We start from the raw sequence: 16,064 nt of genomic DNA on the forward strand, positions 1-16,064 counted from the left end.
CTTATTCCCTAGATAGAATCCCCAGTGGAGAATATGTTAAATATATATACATATATAAAAGCACATCTAGAACCACTCTTTCTATATTAGGGTAGAAGCAACCTGATGACAGATTTTTTAGTTCCACATAAAATCAATTTTGGTTGTAGACTTTCTCTCAGTTTTTCATTCGAACCCTTCATTATCAGCCATTTATCAAATCAAACGTAAACATACTCGGTAGTCCGATGCGGAACGTTGTCACTAGTAAATGAAAGGTTGTCGTCTTAGCATGGGACAGCGAACAAAAAATATCATTTTAAAAACTTCGTTTACCATAAAAAAAATATTCAGGCAACCGTTGTTCTCGACTTTCAGTTCTATGCACCTCAACACTTCTTTCAATCATTTGTGCAGCAAAGACACAGGAACTATTGTTTTCTTATTCTGATTTAAGGTGAAACTCTCTGCCCAAATACATAATCGGTTTCAAAGACAATTGTTAACAATTCCATCTAATAATATTCTACAGTTAGTATAAAAAAAAAAAAAAAAAAAAAAAAAAAAAAACAGTTCCCTACGTCGAAATGAATGAACGAATTGAATTCCACTCTTCCGTAAACTAAAATACATGAATGAAATTTACCGTTTCACCTCTCGATATTTTATTTTCTTTTACCAATTTTCGATCCCTATCTGAGATCATGTGCACGGTGAAACAACCGGATTAATACGAACCGTATTAAAGAGTGTGTTGGAATATTGATTCTAATAGAGGGACTCTGATGGTTTTACGAACAGTACAAACTGCTGTGAAAACAAGGAACTGCGAAAGACCCATCAAGTCATAGTTAAATGTTTATCAAGTTCTTTTTCAGATTGGACAGTTTGGATATAATGTTCCACCAATGGAAAACATCTAATATCAAATGTACCTGAATCCACATTCAACTTACAAATTCCGGTAGTCTCAGAAACTTTCATTTCAATGTAACTTTTAGTTTAATTTAAAATTGTTATTTCACTTAATGTGTTGTTATGTGTCTAATATGTTTGAAGAGCCTTGCCCAAACACTGATCTTTCTCGGGGCCCTTGATCTTTCGCCCCGTTGATGTATTATGTGCACAATACTTTAATAAAATTTAGAACCCGATTAGGTTGGGATAAAATCGAATCCCGTCTCCGGCACACCGAAATGACAAGACAACTTGGTTAGAGCTTCTTTCCTCTCTATTCTACTAAACTTCGTTCTAAATTCCTGATCCACTATAATTTCAACAATACCTGCAAGTTGGATTAACAACGTTAAGTTTGTTTGAAGAAAAGTGTAACTATTTTTAAAACATAAACTTAACCCAAAAAAAGAGTAACGGACCTCCATTAAAACTGACTGTGAACGCACGATGACTTACCCTTCTAGCTTTTAACAGCTGCTTAATGAAGAAATTTCCTACGGGCGCCAGCTGTCCATCTGCTCGCATCGGTCTTGGCATTGTCATCAATAGTTTAAATCCAATATCCTCTTGTCCAATATTAACCAAGCGTAAAATGAGATTCACTGCATCTTGGTTATAGCCAGCCCTCTGACGCAAGCGTCCTATGATCTGAAATAAAAGGAAAAAGAATTATCTCTAACAGAATCTAATAAAAATGGACTCAATACAATTATAGAACACTACTTGATTTTGAAGTATTCAAGGAAGTACTTGAACTTTGTATACCTAATGAAACGAATAAAATATTAATGGATAAGAAAGTAACTTCGGCTCCTCCATTATTAACAGAATCGTACAGTTCCAAACAAAATGGATGACATACATACACATAAGACGTCCGACAATAAAGTAAAGAGATTTTTTTTTTCAGCTGATGCTGACAACCCTACAGACTGAAATCGCCGCCAGCATGTGACCTTGGGCCTGCTTCACTAGCACAGCACGTGGCACTCACGAAATATTATTCGTTGTAGAGTTAGAGGTTGGAGAGTGCGGTCGTGTGTTGAACCCCCGTCACAACAATGGAAGCACGTAATATTGAGCAGCGCTACGCAATCTCCTTCTGTGTGAAACTTGGTGAGACTGCCGCGGTAACGTACCGGAAACTTCTGCAGGCCTTTCGTAATGAAGTGTTATCAATGGCACAGGTGTATCATTGGCACAAAATGTTTGCGGAAGGCAGAACAAAAGTCGAAGATGAACACCGCTGTGAGCAGCCCACAACAACACGAACGGAAGAGAGCACAGAGTAACAGGGTGAAGGAACTTGTGCGAGTGGATAGACGATTAACCGTGAAAATGATTGCGAATGAACTGAACATGAATCGAGAAACAGTTCGTCTGATACTAACTGAAAATTTGGTAATGCGAAAAGTGTGTACCAAACTGGTTCTGAAAAATCTCACACAGCAACAAAAAAATGACCGGAGGACTGTGGCGGCTGCATTGTCTGTTCAGCAGTATTTGGCATCAAAATCCATTACAGTATTACCATACCCTCCTTATTCACTGGATATCGCCCCGTGAGATTTTTTCTGTTCCCAAAGGTGAAAGCAGTTCTTAAAGGACACAATTTTGAAGCAGAAACAGACATTCAAACAACTGTAACACTGGCAAACATCCCAAAAGATGACTTCCAGAGATGCTACCTACAATGGAAACGCAGATGTAGTAAGTGTGTGCAGGCACAAGAGAAGTAGTTTGAAGGTGTTCACATTGTGGTTGGTTAAAAATGTAAATAAAGTTGTTGTTTCCAACAATTCTCATTACTTTATTGTCAGTCCTCGTATATGTAATTTTCTACATAAACAACCAGCTTATCAAAGGGACTAATTTCAGTTCTAGAATTCTCGCAGGCCACAGACAAGGGAACAAAACACTTCCGAGAAACTCTTATAGACACAAACGACGTTTTCATTTACCTTTTTAACAGTATGTCAGATGTTCGATCATTTACTATTTTACGTTTAAAATAAATTAATTTTATTTCCAATAACACATATTTTATAAAAGATTTGCAATTTTGTTTCTAATTAGCAAAGCTTTAGTATTTAGAGTATGTAACATACCAGAATTACAACAGAATACTTTACGTATAACGACTACAATATATACAGGATATACAATATATATCGGGTGCTCTAAAAACGGTGCCCACGGACCACAGAGCACTTATAGGTCAAAATAAAGGGAAAATGTTATATGATGATATGCCCTCCGGGGTCTCCTTCAGCCACTATGGGGAATCAAAATTTCACAATGCGACATGTCGCAGATTAACTTGAAGCCATTAGCATTGCTCCACGAATACAACAAGCAGTTGAATCGACTGCCACACTAATAAATGATGCTAGTGTCAATCAATATCGACTTTAGCTGACATCTGGAAAGAATCGATATAACTATTTGATAGACTGATAGCTCTAACTATAGTTTTTTATTTGCGACGATTCCACATAGTGCAATTTGTATCTCCAGACGAGGACTGAAAGGTATACAAATATATATACTTTTTGCTTTGACTTGTGGAATAATGGTCTGCAGTCATTTTTAGTACACCTGATATATATCCGACAAAAATATAAGGTTGAATGCTTACACTCTAAAATAAGCTCAATTTCTGTGAAGGGATACAGTACAACGAATTCTTCTTGCTGCAGCACGTGTTATACAATTACCATACACAACAGTGACTTAGCATAACTGCCCCAGATTTTTGTAAAATGAGAGTCTGAAAATATCTCCAACAGCATATGAGTTTATATCTTTCTTCGGAGAAATTCTTAGCAAATATTCTGCGGATCAGGTTTAAATGATATGTGCACATCACTTGAGAAGATAAATGCCACTTAGTAAAGCAATGAAATAATTATTATATTAAATGCGTTTATACAGCTTTCAGTCATCCGCGAAAAGTTGAATATATGTAGAAAAATCAGCGTATTAACCATTTTTGTAGGTCTATGATCAATAACCTTCCCACATGTACTGGAAATATTTTAGCTCGTCGAAATAACAATTTTTCTTTGCATATGTAACCTGTTTTGAAAGTTTCACAATAAAAGAGCACGTCAAATATTTCTACGAAATTTCTGTTTCAACACAGATTTACATAGTTAAATTGTAAGAATAAAATTAAATTAGATTCGGATTTACGATCACAAGAACTTCAGAAAATTGTGTGTTTCTGAAGAGCAACGGAAGAACAAGAGAAACACACTTCTACAGATTTCATTTCTAGACGAAAAATAGAAATATTACAATGCTATGAGTACAATGCTCTGCTATGTAGAAATATTACAATAGCTATGAAAAGGTTTGCAAAACGTATCTGCTCATTTTCAAATCATATTTTCTATGTATTTGTTGCAGCTGTTTCGATGTCGATTTCCGGTTGATAGTAATCTGTTAGTATTCCGTTCGAACACACAAGAGAGCGATTTTATTTATTTATTATTTTAATTTGCAGTATATTAAAAATTAATATCATACATCATTTACAAGCAATACCAGAAAATACATATTAATTGTTTTATATGTACTTTTTGAATTCTTGTCATCTTTATGAGTTGTACCTTATTAATTTGGAATTATTAACTAGTAATTTGAATCCATGTATCTTTCTAGATTTTAAAAATAAATGTAATTATGTATTAATGACCTCTGAATTTTTAGATCTTTCCATGGCTAAATGGTAATTATCTTCCACTTTTAAGTGTAATATCCGGATTCGATCCCCAATATAAGTAGATGTGATTCGGATCCCACAGTAAGATGTAGATATACATTTTTATAGTGTCATGGTACAAAAAAGATATGTTTACACTCAAACAAAGAAACCATTTTTACTTTTTGAGTTGTGTTCTTCCTCTCGCAATAGAGGAGGATAGCGAGATGGTTATATTATTTGACCATCTTGAAAACATGAACCTGTTTTGCAAAGCGAAACACGGCTAGTTTAACTTGAATGTGCCTTTCTGATCTTTTTGATTTTCCGTAATACAAGGAGGGAGCTGAAAAGTTCCTGACTTTGTTATCTTTAAATTGAAGTAGACAAATAAAATTGTTGACATATGAAAGACACATATCTTAATATGTAATTGTGTTAAAATCAATCGAATCCTAATTGTACATCTGTCATTGCAGAGATGGAAGAGAGACGAGGAAGTTTCACGTCATTGGAGCCAAGGACTATTATGAAGTTCTTATGGCTCTGGGGAAGTCTGAAAAGGAAATTCATAAGATATGCCAAACAAACACTGGAGAAGAAATGTCCTTTATACAGCTGTGTAAAAACTACGTTTTAAGGCTGGCCATTTCAGTGGAAGATAAGCCCCGCAGCGGACGTCCGTCAACCTCAACAGACTAGCAAACATGTGATACTGTCCATGCTCTGATTCTTGACGACCTTCGAATATCCGTCAGAAAGGTTGCCCAGATATTGGAAATCTCCAGGGAGAGAGTTGGTTATATTACTACCACAGTCCTAAACATGCGCAAGGTTTTAGCGAAATGGGTGCCGAAACTTTTGAGTACGGATCAAAAGAAGGAACTTGCCGAAGCATCCAGTCACCATGAGCCATTTTGAAACGACAAATTACTTTCAGGTTGCACTAGTGACAAAGGATGAAATTAGCTCCACACTTATGATCCCGAAACCAAGGAACAGTCAAAGGAATGGCGCCATAATGATTCCCCCGCCCCAAAAAGTTCCGAACCCAGAAATCGGCCAAAAAAGTCTTGGCGTCCGTTTTCTGGGACAAAGATGACATTAAAATAGTGGACTACCCACCGAATGGCGCCTCTATCAGCGGAGAATATTAAGCTTATTTTCTAGACCAGCCGAAGGAGCCAATTAAGAGAACACGTCGTGGAAAGGTCACAAAAGAGATTATGATATTGCACGATAATGCATCCGTACACTAGTTCAAGACTGTTGCTGCCAAATTGGCAAATCCTGGAATTCCAATTGGTTCAGCACCCACCTTTCTGCCCACACTTGGCCCCTTCGGACTATTTTCTATTTCCCAACCTGAAAAACCACCTGAAAGATCACCGTTTGAGGACATTTCTGACGTCACACAAGCTGCTGAGAACTGATTTGGGGGATTTTTTTTTTTTTTTTTTTTTCATGGGTTATCAAAGCTTCAACAACGCTGTCAAAGTGCACTGAATTCAATTGGGAATGCGTTGAATAAATATGTAATCTCGGATCTATGACACTTGTTTTTCTTGGCAAAGCCAAAAGCTTTCTCCTCGTAGGTACGCAATAGTTACTCTTATTGCATATTAGGAATATTAATACGTGATTAGCTTACCTCATCCACATAGTTTGTATTATTACTAGCAGCCAGTGAATAAATTATATCCATATAGTCTTTATCCAGAAAATATATATCTTTCTTGTCACATTCTTCTAATACCTTCGAGATAGAATCGAAATCTCCCTTCGCAGCATAACCACAGAGAAGCACAGTGTAAGTCTCGGCACTGGGTTCAAGACCTGCTTGTTGCATCAAGCTCAGGATTCCATGAGCACTTTCCATATCGCTAAGGAAAGAAGTAAACATTCAAATAACACACAGAGAACTGATATAAAGTTACGGATACAAATCTTCTAACAAATAATTCAATGAATGATTTCTTTACTTTAACATAGCAATATGAAGTCGATCCATGAGATAAATTCCAACAGTAAACATCTCGTTCTTGTAAAGTAATGGAGAGCTTCAGTTTTGGTACAAATCAAGTTATTTGTGTTATATTACCTTTTATACATGTATCAGATATAACTGAAATCATTATGTACTGCTATTTTAACAATGATATTCGTTATAAATTAAAGAAAATCGAGAAATATTAAATAAGAAATTCAAGATTCAGGAACAATATCATATAACTGCGAGATTTTTTCTATTAAAAAAAAGTCTTAATAATATCAGTAAAAGCTGTTTAAAGTAGTTACTGTATGAAAAATACTAAACGAAGTACAATTGTTAAAAAAGATCATTAACTCAAAGAGAAACAAGAAAAAATATTAAAAGGACCACCCACAAAGTAGTGACCGTTGACACGAAGGTCACGTCCTCTACGTTAGTCATATTCGACTGGTTTCACCAACAACTTTGCTTAGTATTCTGCAGGGTTGGCTGGTTTAAACCAGCTGATGAAAAAAAAAAAAAAAAAAAAAAGAACTGGTTTAAACCAAAAAAAAATTTAAAAATAAAAATAAAAAAAAGTAAAAATAAAAACGAAAAATGATTTAAGCTGGATCGCTAGTCACCTTTAGGGTAAAACTTTCTCACTAGATGACAGAGCTCATTGCGATACATGCGATGTTGCCACATGAGTTACGGATAGAAAAGTGTTTAGACACGGCCGCATTTTATATATGATTTACAACAAAGAGAAATGAGAGCTTTTATTTCCATTTTAGTCAATACTGCCTGCTTTAAAATATGAATTAATTATATTCTTTGATCAAAAGTGATTTTTAACTTATGAAACGTTATGTGGATCTCTCAAACTAGATGTCTTTACAGTGCAGATTAAGAATGCCTATACTAATACAAAATCATTATATAAATTTCATCTTTTGGACAAAACAGACTCTCAGTACGCTCAAAAATGGTGTTTTATACGCCTAATTGTAATCCTTGGTGTAAAATTTATCTCTACTTTAGAGATTTAATATATCATGGCTAAAATCCCCTTGTTTTTTGGTCAAAGAGCAACTCAATTTGTATTTAGGGGGAAATATCATTTCTATGGTAATAGTTTCTTAGAAAACGGCAGTTAAACGTTATACATTTATTTATAATTAGATGCCTCTACGGTGCAGATTGAGGATACGTGTACAAATACAAATTCATTACCTAGGTAGATAGGACAAAACATATTCTTAGTAGGTTCAAAAATGTTATTTTATAGGCGAAGTTGCAATCCTTGGAGCAGCTTTACTTTAGGGGCTTAAATATCATGGCTAACATTCCAGCGTTTTTTGGGCAAACTTCGACTCAAACTGCATTTAGGGGTAACGAAAACTACTTGCATGGTAAAATTTTCTTTGCAAATTACAAAGGTATATGTTTATCTATAACTAGATGTCTCAAAGGTACAAATTAAGAATAAGTATCCAAATACAAAACCATTAAACAAATCCGATCATTTCAACAAAACAGACTCAGTTCTTTCAAGCGTGGTATTTTGTCAGTTGTATTCCCGTGCAGGTATTTTGTAAGTTGTGTTCCCCAGTGCATATATTTTGTAAGTTCAATGTCTTAGTGTAACTTTACTTTAGATGGCATAATCATCAGGCCCGTATCCAGGGAGGTCTAGGCGGGCCGGGCCCCCCTAAAATTTTCACTGTACGTTTGCAAATGAACTATAATATTGTTCGATCGAGCCCCCTCTAACTTCAGCCGAGTCCCCCTACAATTTTGGAGTGGCTACCGGGATGATATTCATTATGGCTAAAATTCCAGCGTTTTCTGGACCAAACATGGCTACGTTAAATGAAAACTATCACGCACTTTTACTAGGTTCCTTACTTACATACTGATTTGTTTCACAATCCAGGTGGAATAAGGAAACTGAGATAGAGCTTTATGCAGAGTCGTTTTGACGTATGATTAGCGTCATACTAAAGGCCTGACTACTGCAGGAAACATATATTGGTCGAACTCTTTAGTAATCACGCGTCAGAATGACTCTGCATAAATTCTCGCAGCGAGTAAAACTACGCGATTAGCACGGGTGTTAGGGTGCCGAAGGCACTATTTGAAATTTTCTAGTTTAATATTCGACGATTATAGTCTGAATCTAAAAGAAGCAGTGATGATGATTATCGAAATGGTGGACTGAAGTGGGAAAAAATCCGAGAAAATCCACGCACACTATGGGTCCTACAGAAAGTCTTCCTGGCGAAAAGTGGGATCGAACCAGCGATCTCGTGCGCCAGAGGCGTTCTACCTACCAAGCTATTTACAGCTAATTTTATTAAAATCTACTAGTATATTTACCTACTTCATTTCTTCATGTGTTTTGCAAGTATGTGCTTTTGAACCTTGATTGATGTACTTCATATATAACACGATCTTCAACAATAATAAGCTCAAGTATGAATTCTGTGATTCTTGTTTATAGTGGCTATAAACAATTTCACGCTATATTTTAGTACTGGTTCATACTTGATACTATGCACACCTGAAGATAATAACAGTTCTGAATAAGAACACTTTTATCCAGAAACACCCGCAGGATTTTCCCAAGGCCGTGGAAGGGGCAAAAGCCCGACATACATTGATGCGCATAACGCATGATGCAAAAGTTATTATTCAGGCATATTGTATCCTCATCCGCAAAAAAAAGTTCGCATATACTGTAACTTCCACATTTTCATTAATAACTCGCTTTTCTGACTATATTATCGCTTCTTTGTGCTTTCCTTAACAAAGCAGTGTAATAATGCATAATTATTTATTATTTTAGAGAAAAATAAAGCAAAATAAGAAAATTATAAGCAAAAAACCTTTAATCTTATGAAACCTTAGTGTGTCAAATAATTACACGAAGAATATCCCGTGGGAAAAAAAGAGGGAAAATGACACAGGTATTAGGAAACACTCACTAACATGTGAAGCTATTGAACAGAAACATGAACTGAAGAGTCAACTACGTATTTCTGCGTTTAATATGCAATTCACACTTCATGCACAGTTCCAATATGCAAAATCAGTCAATATCTTCAGTTGAAATTACTGATATAGGGAGAAAATGACTATTTAAAACTTCAGGTGTGAACGTGCGCTTGGAGCGATATATGAGCATTATTACAGCATATTCTTTTATGAATTGTCTCGGTGGTCAAGCGTGTTTAGTAGTGTTCTGGAAAGTCTAGCATCGGAGGGCGGCAGTTCGAATCTGCCTCCTGGCAGTTTTGATTTTTTTCAACATATGGAAACATTTCTTTAAATATAAAGTTCTGCTTTGAAGTGCTTGAAAAAAAAAAATCAGATGAACTATCACGTTTCAAAGCCTGTTACATTTGTTCACCCTGTCATCATTTATATACGAAGACGCTAAAATGAGGAACGTTAACATTGTTATAATGGGAACAACTTTCTGATTTGAATACCAACCTTAAATCACACGTCCAAAATGAAAATTATTCATGTTCTGATACCTATTGTAATATACAGGTGTGTATATATAGAGAAAGAAAGAGAGAGAGAGAAAGTATGTGAGAGAGAGAGAGAAAACAATATACGCTGTAATTTTAATTACAACGTAAAAAGTTATTGCAATTCATAATCTGGATTTTTACAAAGCGATTTGAACGCTTGAAGCGACTTAATATTCATAAAGCATCTTTTTCTTGAAGTGTCACAAATTGTCCGATGCTTTGTAATATGTGCCAAAGAAATAAATGCATGTTTTTAACAGGATAGTATCGTCTACCTTTTGCTTCAATTGATGGTATAAAATAATGTTGAGTTGATTTTAACATCCCTTTCAGCATCGAGGCTATATGAGACGTTTACCTACTGATTAGCGTGAAATCCGAACCACATGAGCTCACACCGGGAATCGAACCGGGTCTCTTACGTCAAAGGTGCATATGCTAACCGCTTAGCTACGAAGGAACTCGGTATGAAACTAGAATAGCACACATTACCCCATATTATTTCACCGAAAGATTTCTGTTTTATGATAAGTTAAAATAGTATTTCTGGACACCGTAGCGAAAAATGTATTTGCTTTTTCAAGTAGTGTACGAAAAATACAAAGAATAAACATAGTAGAAACGAAACCAAGAAATGAATTCAAAGTAAAGTGCTTTGCTCTCTCGAATAAATCACTCAATGTATTACAAGTGCATATCTCGTGCATTTCCAGTAGAATTATTAAAACGCGCTGGCTTTATAACTTGGCTGTGTGGTCTAGTGGCTAGCATGTGTGTCTGTGGTGTAAAGGGTACCGGGTTTGATTCCCGGTGGGAGAACTTTTGGAATTTTAAATGTTCTCGACGTGTCTGTGTTTGTGTCCCTATCATTCAAGGTTACTGTAAAACGTGTATAACCGAGTAGGAAATATACAGAAAGTACTGATAAGGGGAAAGTAGACTTTGGTAAGTGAACTTCGGGGCCGCCTTTCGCGACGTAAATTAAGAAGAAAATAAGTTGGTTTAGCGAGGCGCTTGAAATTACAGTAATGATTGACGGTTCGGTTCCCAGTCCGGTTTTCTTTCAATATAAGGATATTTTATTTTTTCTAAATACAACGTTACATTTTTAACATTTGAATTGGTTATAAAAACAAAATCAGATAAACTGTCAGCTTTCAAACCTCTGTCACTTTTATTCATCATCTGTTTGTACACGAAGATGGCGCTATGGAAATGCTAGCACTACCAAAGTTCAAATAGATTTCTAAGTTAATATCAAATTGAAAACACACGCCCAAAATTGAGAATATATGTTTCTGCTTTATATGTATAGTTCAATTATACCAAACAAAATCCGCTATCCCCATTCCCTTTGGCGGTAGGGGTAACTTTAAAATTTTAAAGTGGGACCCCCATTTCTTATTGGACATTTCGATTCTCCAGAAAAAAGTGATTGATTTCACCCAGAATTGAAAACAATTCCTTCACGGATGGCACTTTAATCGATACGGGAAAAGGAGGGGTAGCAAAACGTTATGAAAATGTTTTTTGTCAGATCCGTGCTCTGTGGTCATACAGTTAGCATACTGGACTGCACAGTCAGAGATCCTGATTTCAATTCCTAGGGGAACACCAAATGAGTACATAACAAGTAGTGACTATTTTCATGAATATATGCATCATATAAAAATCGCTTAAAGTTTGATACTAAGATATTATTATTATTATTATTATTATTATGTTACATATTACTTGAGCTTATAATTAGGAAGACCTAGGCGCAGATGGGAGGACAATATTAAGATGGATCTCGCTGAAATAGGAATACAAAGTAGAAACTGGATCCAGTTAGCTAAGGATAGAAGTCAGTGGAGAGCTTTTGTGAATGCGGCATTGAACCTCCGGGTTCCATAGTCCATAGAATTAATTAGTTAGTTAGGAGGGTAAATGTGCCTAAAGTCAGCCGTCTCCAGTAGTCAGCCATTTTTCAGTAAAAAGCATATTAAATAAACATACAGTAGCTTGTTATCAAACAAATAATCAACTACAACTTAAATCAGAGCTCCAGTATTCAACCTCATTTGTTCTGGCCTGGTGTGACTCCTCGTGGCAGAAAAGAAAGATTATCATTTGAGGTCTGCTGATACAAGTGAGCAAAGTGCGCATTTTGTTAATAAAAAAATAAGGAAGAAGCTTTACTTCAAAGTTAAGTTAAAATTATATTATTGTAAAATAGTACGAGTTATTGCTTTCTTCTATGCATGAATGTATCGTAGCTTATCAAAAATTCGTGGTTTATGATACAAAACAAGATATTGCGTAGAAATAAGGGGGGCTGACTACAAGTTGCATTTTTGATAACGTTTTCCGGTAGTCAGCCATTAGGGGCTGACTACTGGAAATGACTCTTCACTTCAATTTCCAATGGTCAGCCCCCCATTACTTTCAACGGACGACTACTGGATACATATACTCCAGTAGTCATCCACTTATCATTCATTCAATTTAAATGACACATGACATACAACTAAGACACTTAACTAATACGTAGAAAACTTTTCTAACGATTTAATGAAAAAGTAACTGTTATGATGTCACTAATTGCATCATACAAGTATAATACAGTTATAAAGTACGGGACAAAATTAAACGATCGAAAATGCCATTAAAACTTGGTCGTTTATTTTGGTCAATGCGATGTTGGTCGTTTATTTTTGTCCCGTACTTTAATATCAGTCTGGTATTGTAACCATTTCAATTCTTGTATTTTTCTAGAACTGATGGAAAATAGGTTAAGGATTTATGGCTGGTCTGAATTATTTCTCTAAAATTTAAAAAGGACAGGTAATGAGTATTTATTTTACCCTAAGCATACGCCCTACATAAGCTTTGGGGGCCCGGGCCCCCCGGCCCTAGCAGGATCGACGCCCTTGACCCTGATCATAGCTTAGTCTTTTAATCTAAGGTAGCTATGAGGAAGTAAGGGTTATCCATATCTAATTGATTTATTTTTTTAAATTACTCCGCACAATGTCGCGTTTCTGCACGTTTTTAATTCCAAGGCTGCAATTGCTCTTCAACTATTATTATTATTATTATTATTATTATTATTATTATTATTATCTGTTCTTATCTGCTCTGTTCCTAGAGTTGCTTGATTGCCGAAACAATACAGAATAATCATAAATATTTACATTCTAACTCACTATGAGCGTGAGGAAAATATGTCTAACAGTTTAAGAACGCGTGATTTAGCGTTTCTTTCAACCAGTCCAAAGACATCTACTGGAATAGACTCAGTGTCAGATGTTTTTGCAATCAGGTGCGTTGAGGATACTCTATCCAAAGAGTCTTCTTATTCTACACTAATGAACACATATAAGGCTATTGTTCTGTCGGAAGAGGATCGATCTGCTATCAGTAGATACTTGCTAGTGAAATGCTCGATATCTTAGTCCTGGAACATACCAAATTTTAGCAATTGGCCGTCTAGAGCCTACAAATATACAGTATCTTCGATATCAGAAATAGACGTTACGTCTGACTCAAACCAGGAAAACAACATATCCGTTATGGCATCTTGTACTGAAGCGACGCAAGGTGAAAGGTCTGCTTCTGTTTCTACAGTCAGTAGAGCCAGAAATAACTCCATATGATCTCAGAAGAAATTCAAAGAAAACCTTCGTAAAATACTTCCATATCATCTGGCTTTGATTAGCATCTTTTCAGGCTAGCTCCAATCAAAAACAAAACTACCAAACATGTGCCCAGAGAAAAAGTTCAAAGTGCAGTATCCTCCCAAGCATGGAGAAATTATCAGATGGTAAAGAATGAAAAGAAAAGAAAACTAGAAGAGGAACGTCTAAAATGAAAAAGGGAGAGAATACAAAAGAAAGGAAAAATTTTAAGTCAAACAAAAAGAAAAGGACTGTCAAGCCAAGTAGCACTAGTAGTTAAAAAGACGAGACGCAAGAATTTGTTGAAATGTCGTCTAAGGCCTGAAGAAGAATTCATAAGTGATATTGAGAACGATACACTTAAATATATTGGGTGTCACTTTTGTGATCACTGGTACCACTTAAAATGCACGTGCCTCAGTGTATTATCGTACGAGGAACCTGCTAAACAAGTGCTTATGTGTCCTGAATGTGCTTAATGAACTTCATATTAAAGGGTTAATGTCATAGCTAAATATAAATATCAATGTAAATATAAATGTAAATATAAATAGGCCTATATATTCGTTTTAAATAGGCTAGTCTAGGCCGAGGCACATTTTTCTTAGTTTATGGTAAATATCATACAAGAAGTCTTTTTTCCTGTATCGCAATATATTTTCCACCAGGCCTGCTTCTAGCCACAGAGGTTTGGGGGTGCATAGATATGTTAGGGGGGGCAAGTCATTAAAAATCTCTTACACATATCTAAATTGTGTTTTTTGTGTTGAGGTCTGGAGGGGCCACGAAAAGTTTAGGAGGGCCAGGCCCCCTAGCTCCCTCTAGTTGCGGGCCTGTTTTCCACGTAGTTTTTCTTTGTAGGAACTCTGAGTGCAATATATTTGTCCCTTAATTTGCTACTGAGGAATTGATCTCTAAAATTCCATTAAAAAAGTCAATTCTATAGTGTGGCTGAGTACTGGTTAAAGTAATGGCTGACATTTGGTTTTCATAGGCCGACTACTGTTTTTTTCAGGGTTTCTGTTGTTTTCTTTTTCCTGTGTAATTATGTATAAAAGATTTCCTATGCGAGCTACACAAACGTAAAATTTAAACACTGTTCTTTCTAATGACATATGCAGTAAAAGTTATTAGTAAAAATGATTATTTTATACTTTTAGTTGAAAATCTCCTTAAATGGTCGACTACTGGCACATTTACCCTATTACTTGAGATGCAAACTATAGTTGCAATTTTTTGAAGCAATGTTGCCTAACTGGAAAGTAGAACTTTACATATTGTTTTGTCTGTGAAACATATGCTTATTTAGCTTTATTTGAAAGTGTTAATTTTGCCAAAAATATTGAACGTTGGAAAACCGCAATAGCATTTCCTTATAGGGGCCAAAAAAAAAAAAAAAAAAAAAAAGAGAGAGAGAGCTGATATTTCTAAAGGAGGCAATCGTAACAAAAACGGATAGGAGATAAACATAAATCGAAAATGTTATGTTGAAAACATTTTCATTGATTTTGTCTTCTGCCTCAGGCACTGACAAGGTCAGACAAATATTGTCTATTACGTTTAAAATTGCCTAAAGGAAAGTTGAACAGAATACCACAGATCTTATCACTCAGTAATCAGTTGTGAAGTGCTCCCTTGTAGTCAAACAACATATATCGAAATAACGTGCTTTCTGCCTCTTAGCAAATAAAAACTACGATCTTACTAGCTCTTGGAGTAACCAACTGCGCATGTCGTTTAATAGCTTCAACTAAAAGGGGTGCTCATTCAACGTGCAACTCGTGAAAAGGGTAGAAGTCAGAAATGGCTGAGAATAGAAAAGAGCGTGTTCTTGCTTTAGTGCAAGAAGGCTATTGTGCTGCACAAGCCGCTGAAAGGTGTGGAGTTTTACCAAGAACAGCACAGAAGTGGATAAAGCGTTTTCGAGAGACTGGAGAAACTATGCGGCGCCGAGGTAGTGGTAGGCGTCGTGTGACAACACCTGAGCAGGATGCCCAGCTTGTCGCTGCTGCGCGACTTAATCCCAACATGACCGCCAGACAACTTCGGCACGCATCAGCTTTTCCAGGCTCTCGAGATACTGCTGTACGGCGTCTTAGGGAAGCTAATCTTCACGCCCGTCGTGCTGCGATGAAAGAATTCCTCTCGGAAGAGCATATAAGACGACGGCTTCAGTTTGCGGAAGAAAATGTGAACCGTGATTGGAGACATGTTGTCTTCACAGACGAATGCACATTTTCTTCCTC

The 16,064-nt window shown here is 36.0% G+C and overlaps 1 protein-coding gene across 1 annotated transcript in view; it reads right to left on the minus strand.

The window, feature by feature from the left end:
* bsf (bicoid stability factor) overlaps positions 1-16,064 on the minus strand; it is a 127,729-nt gene that overhangs the window by 73,390 nt on the left and 38,275 nt on the right. Inside the window, exons 5-6 of the mRNA XM_081765691.1 lie at positions 6,294-6,525; positions 1,393-1,584 (exon numbers count right to left, since the gene is read on the minus strand). Of these exons, the coding sequence (XP_081621817.1) occupies positions 1,393-1,584; positions 6,294-6,525 (424 nt within the window). The remainder of the gene's footprint in view (positions 1-1,392; positions 1,585-6,293; positions 6,526-16,064) is intronic.

Source organism: Thermobia domestica, chromosome 7, assembly GCF_964235325.1.
Source record: "Thermobia domestica chromosome 7, izTheDome1.hap1.1, whole genome shotgun sequence".
Taxonomy (NCBI): Eukaryota; Metazoa; Arthropoda; class Insecta; order Zygentoma; family Lepismatidae; genus Thermobia; species Thermobia domestica.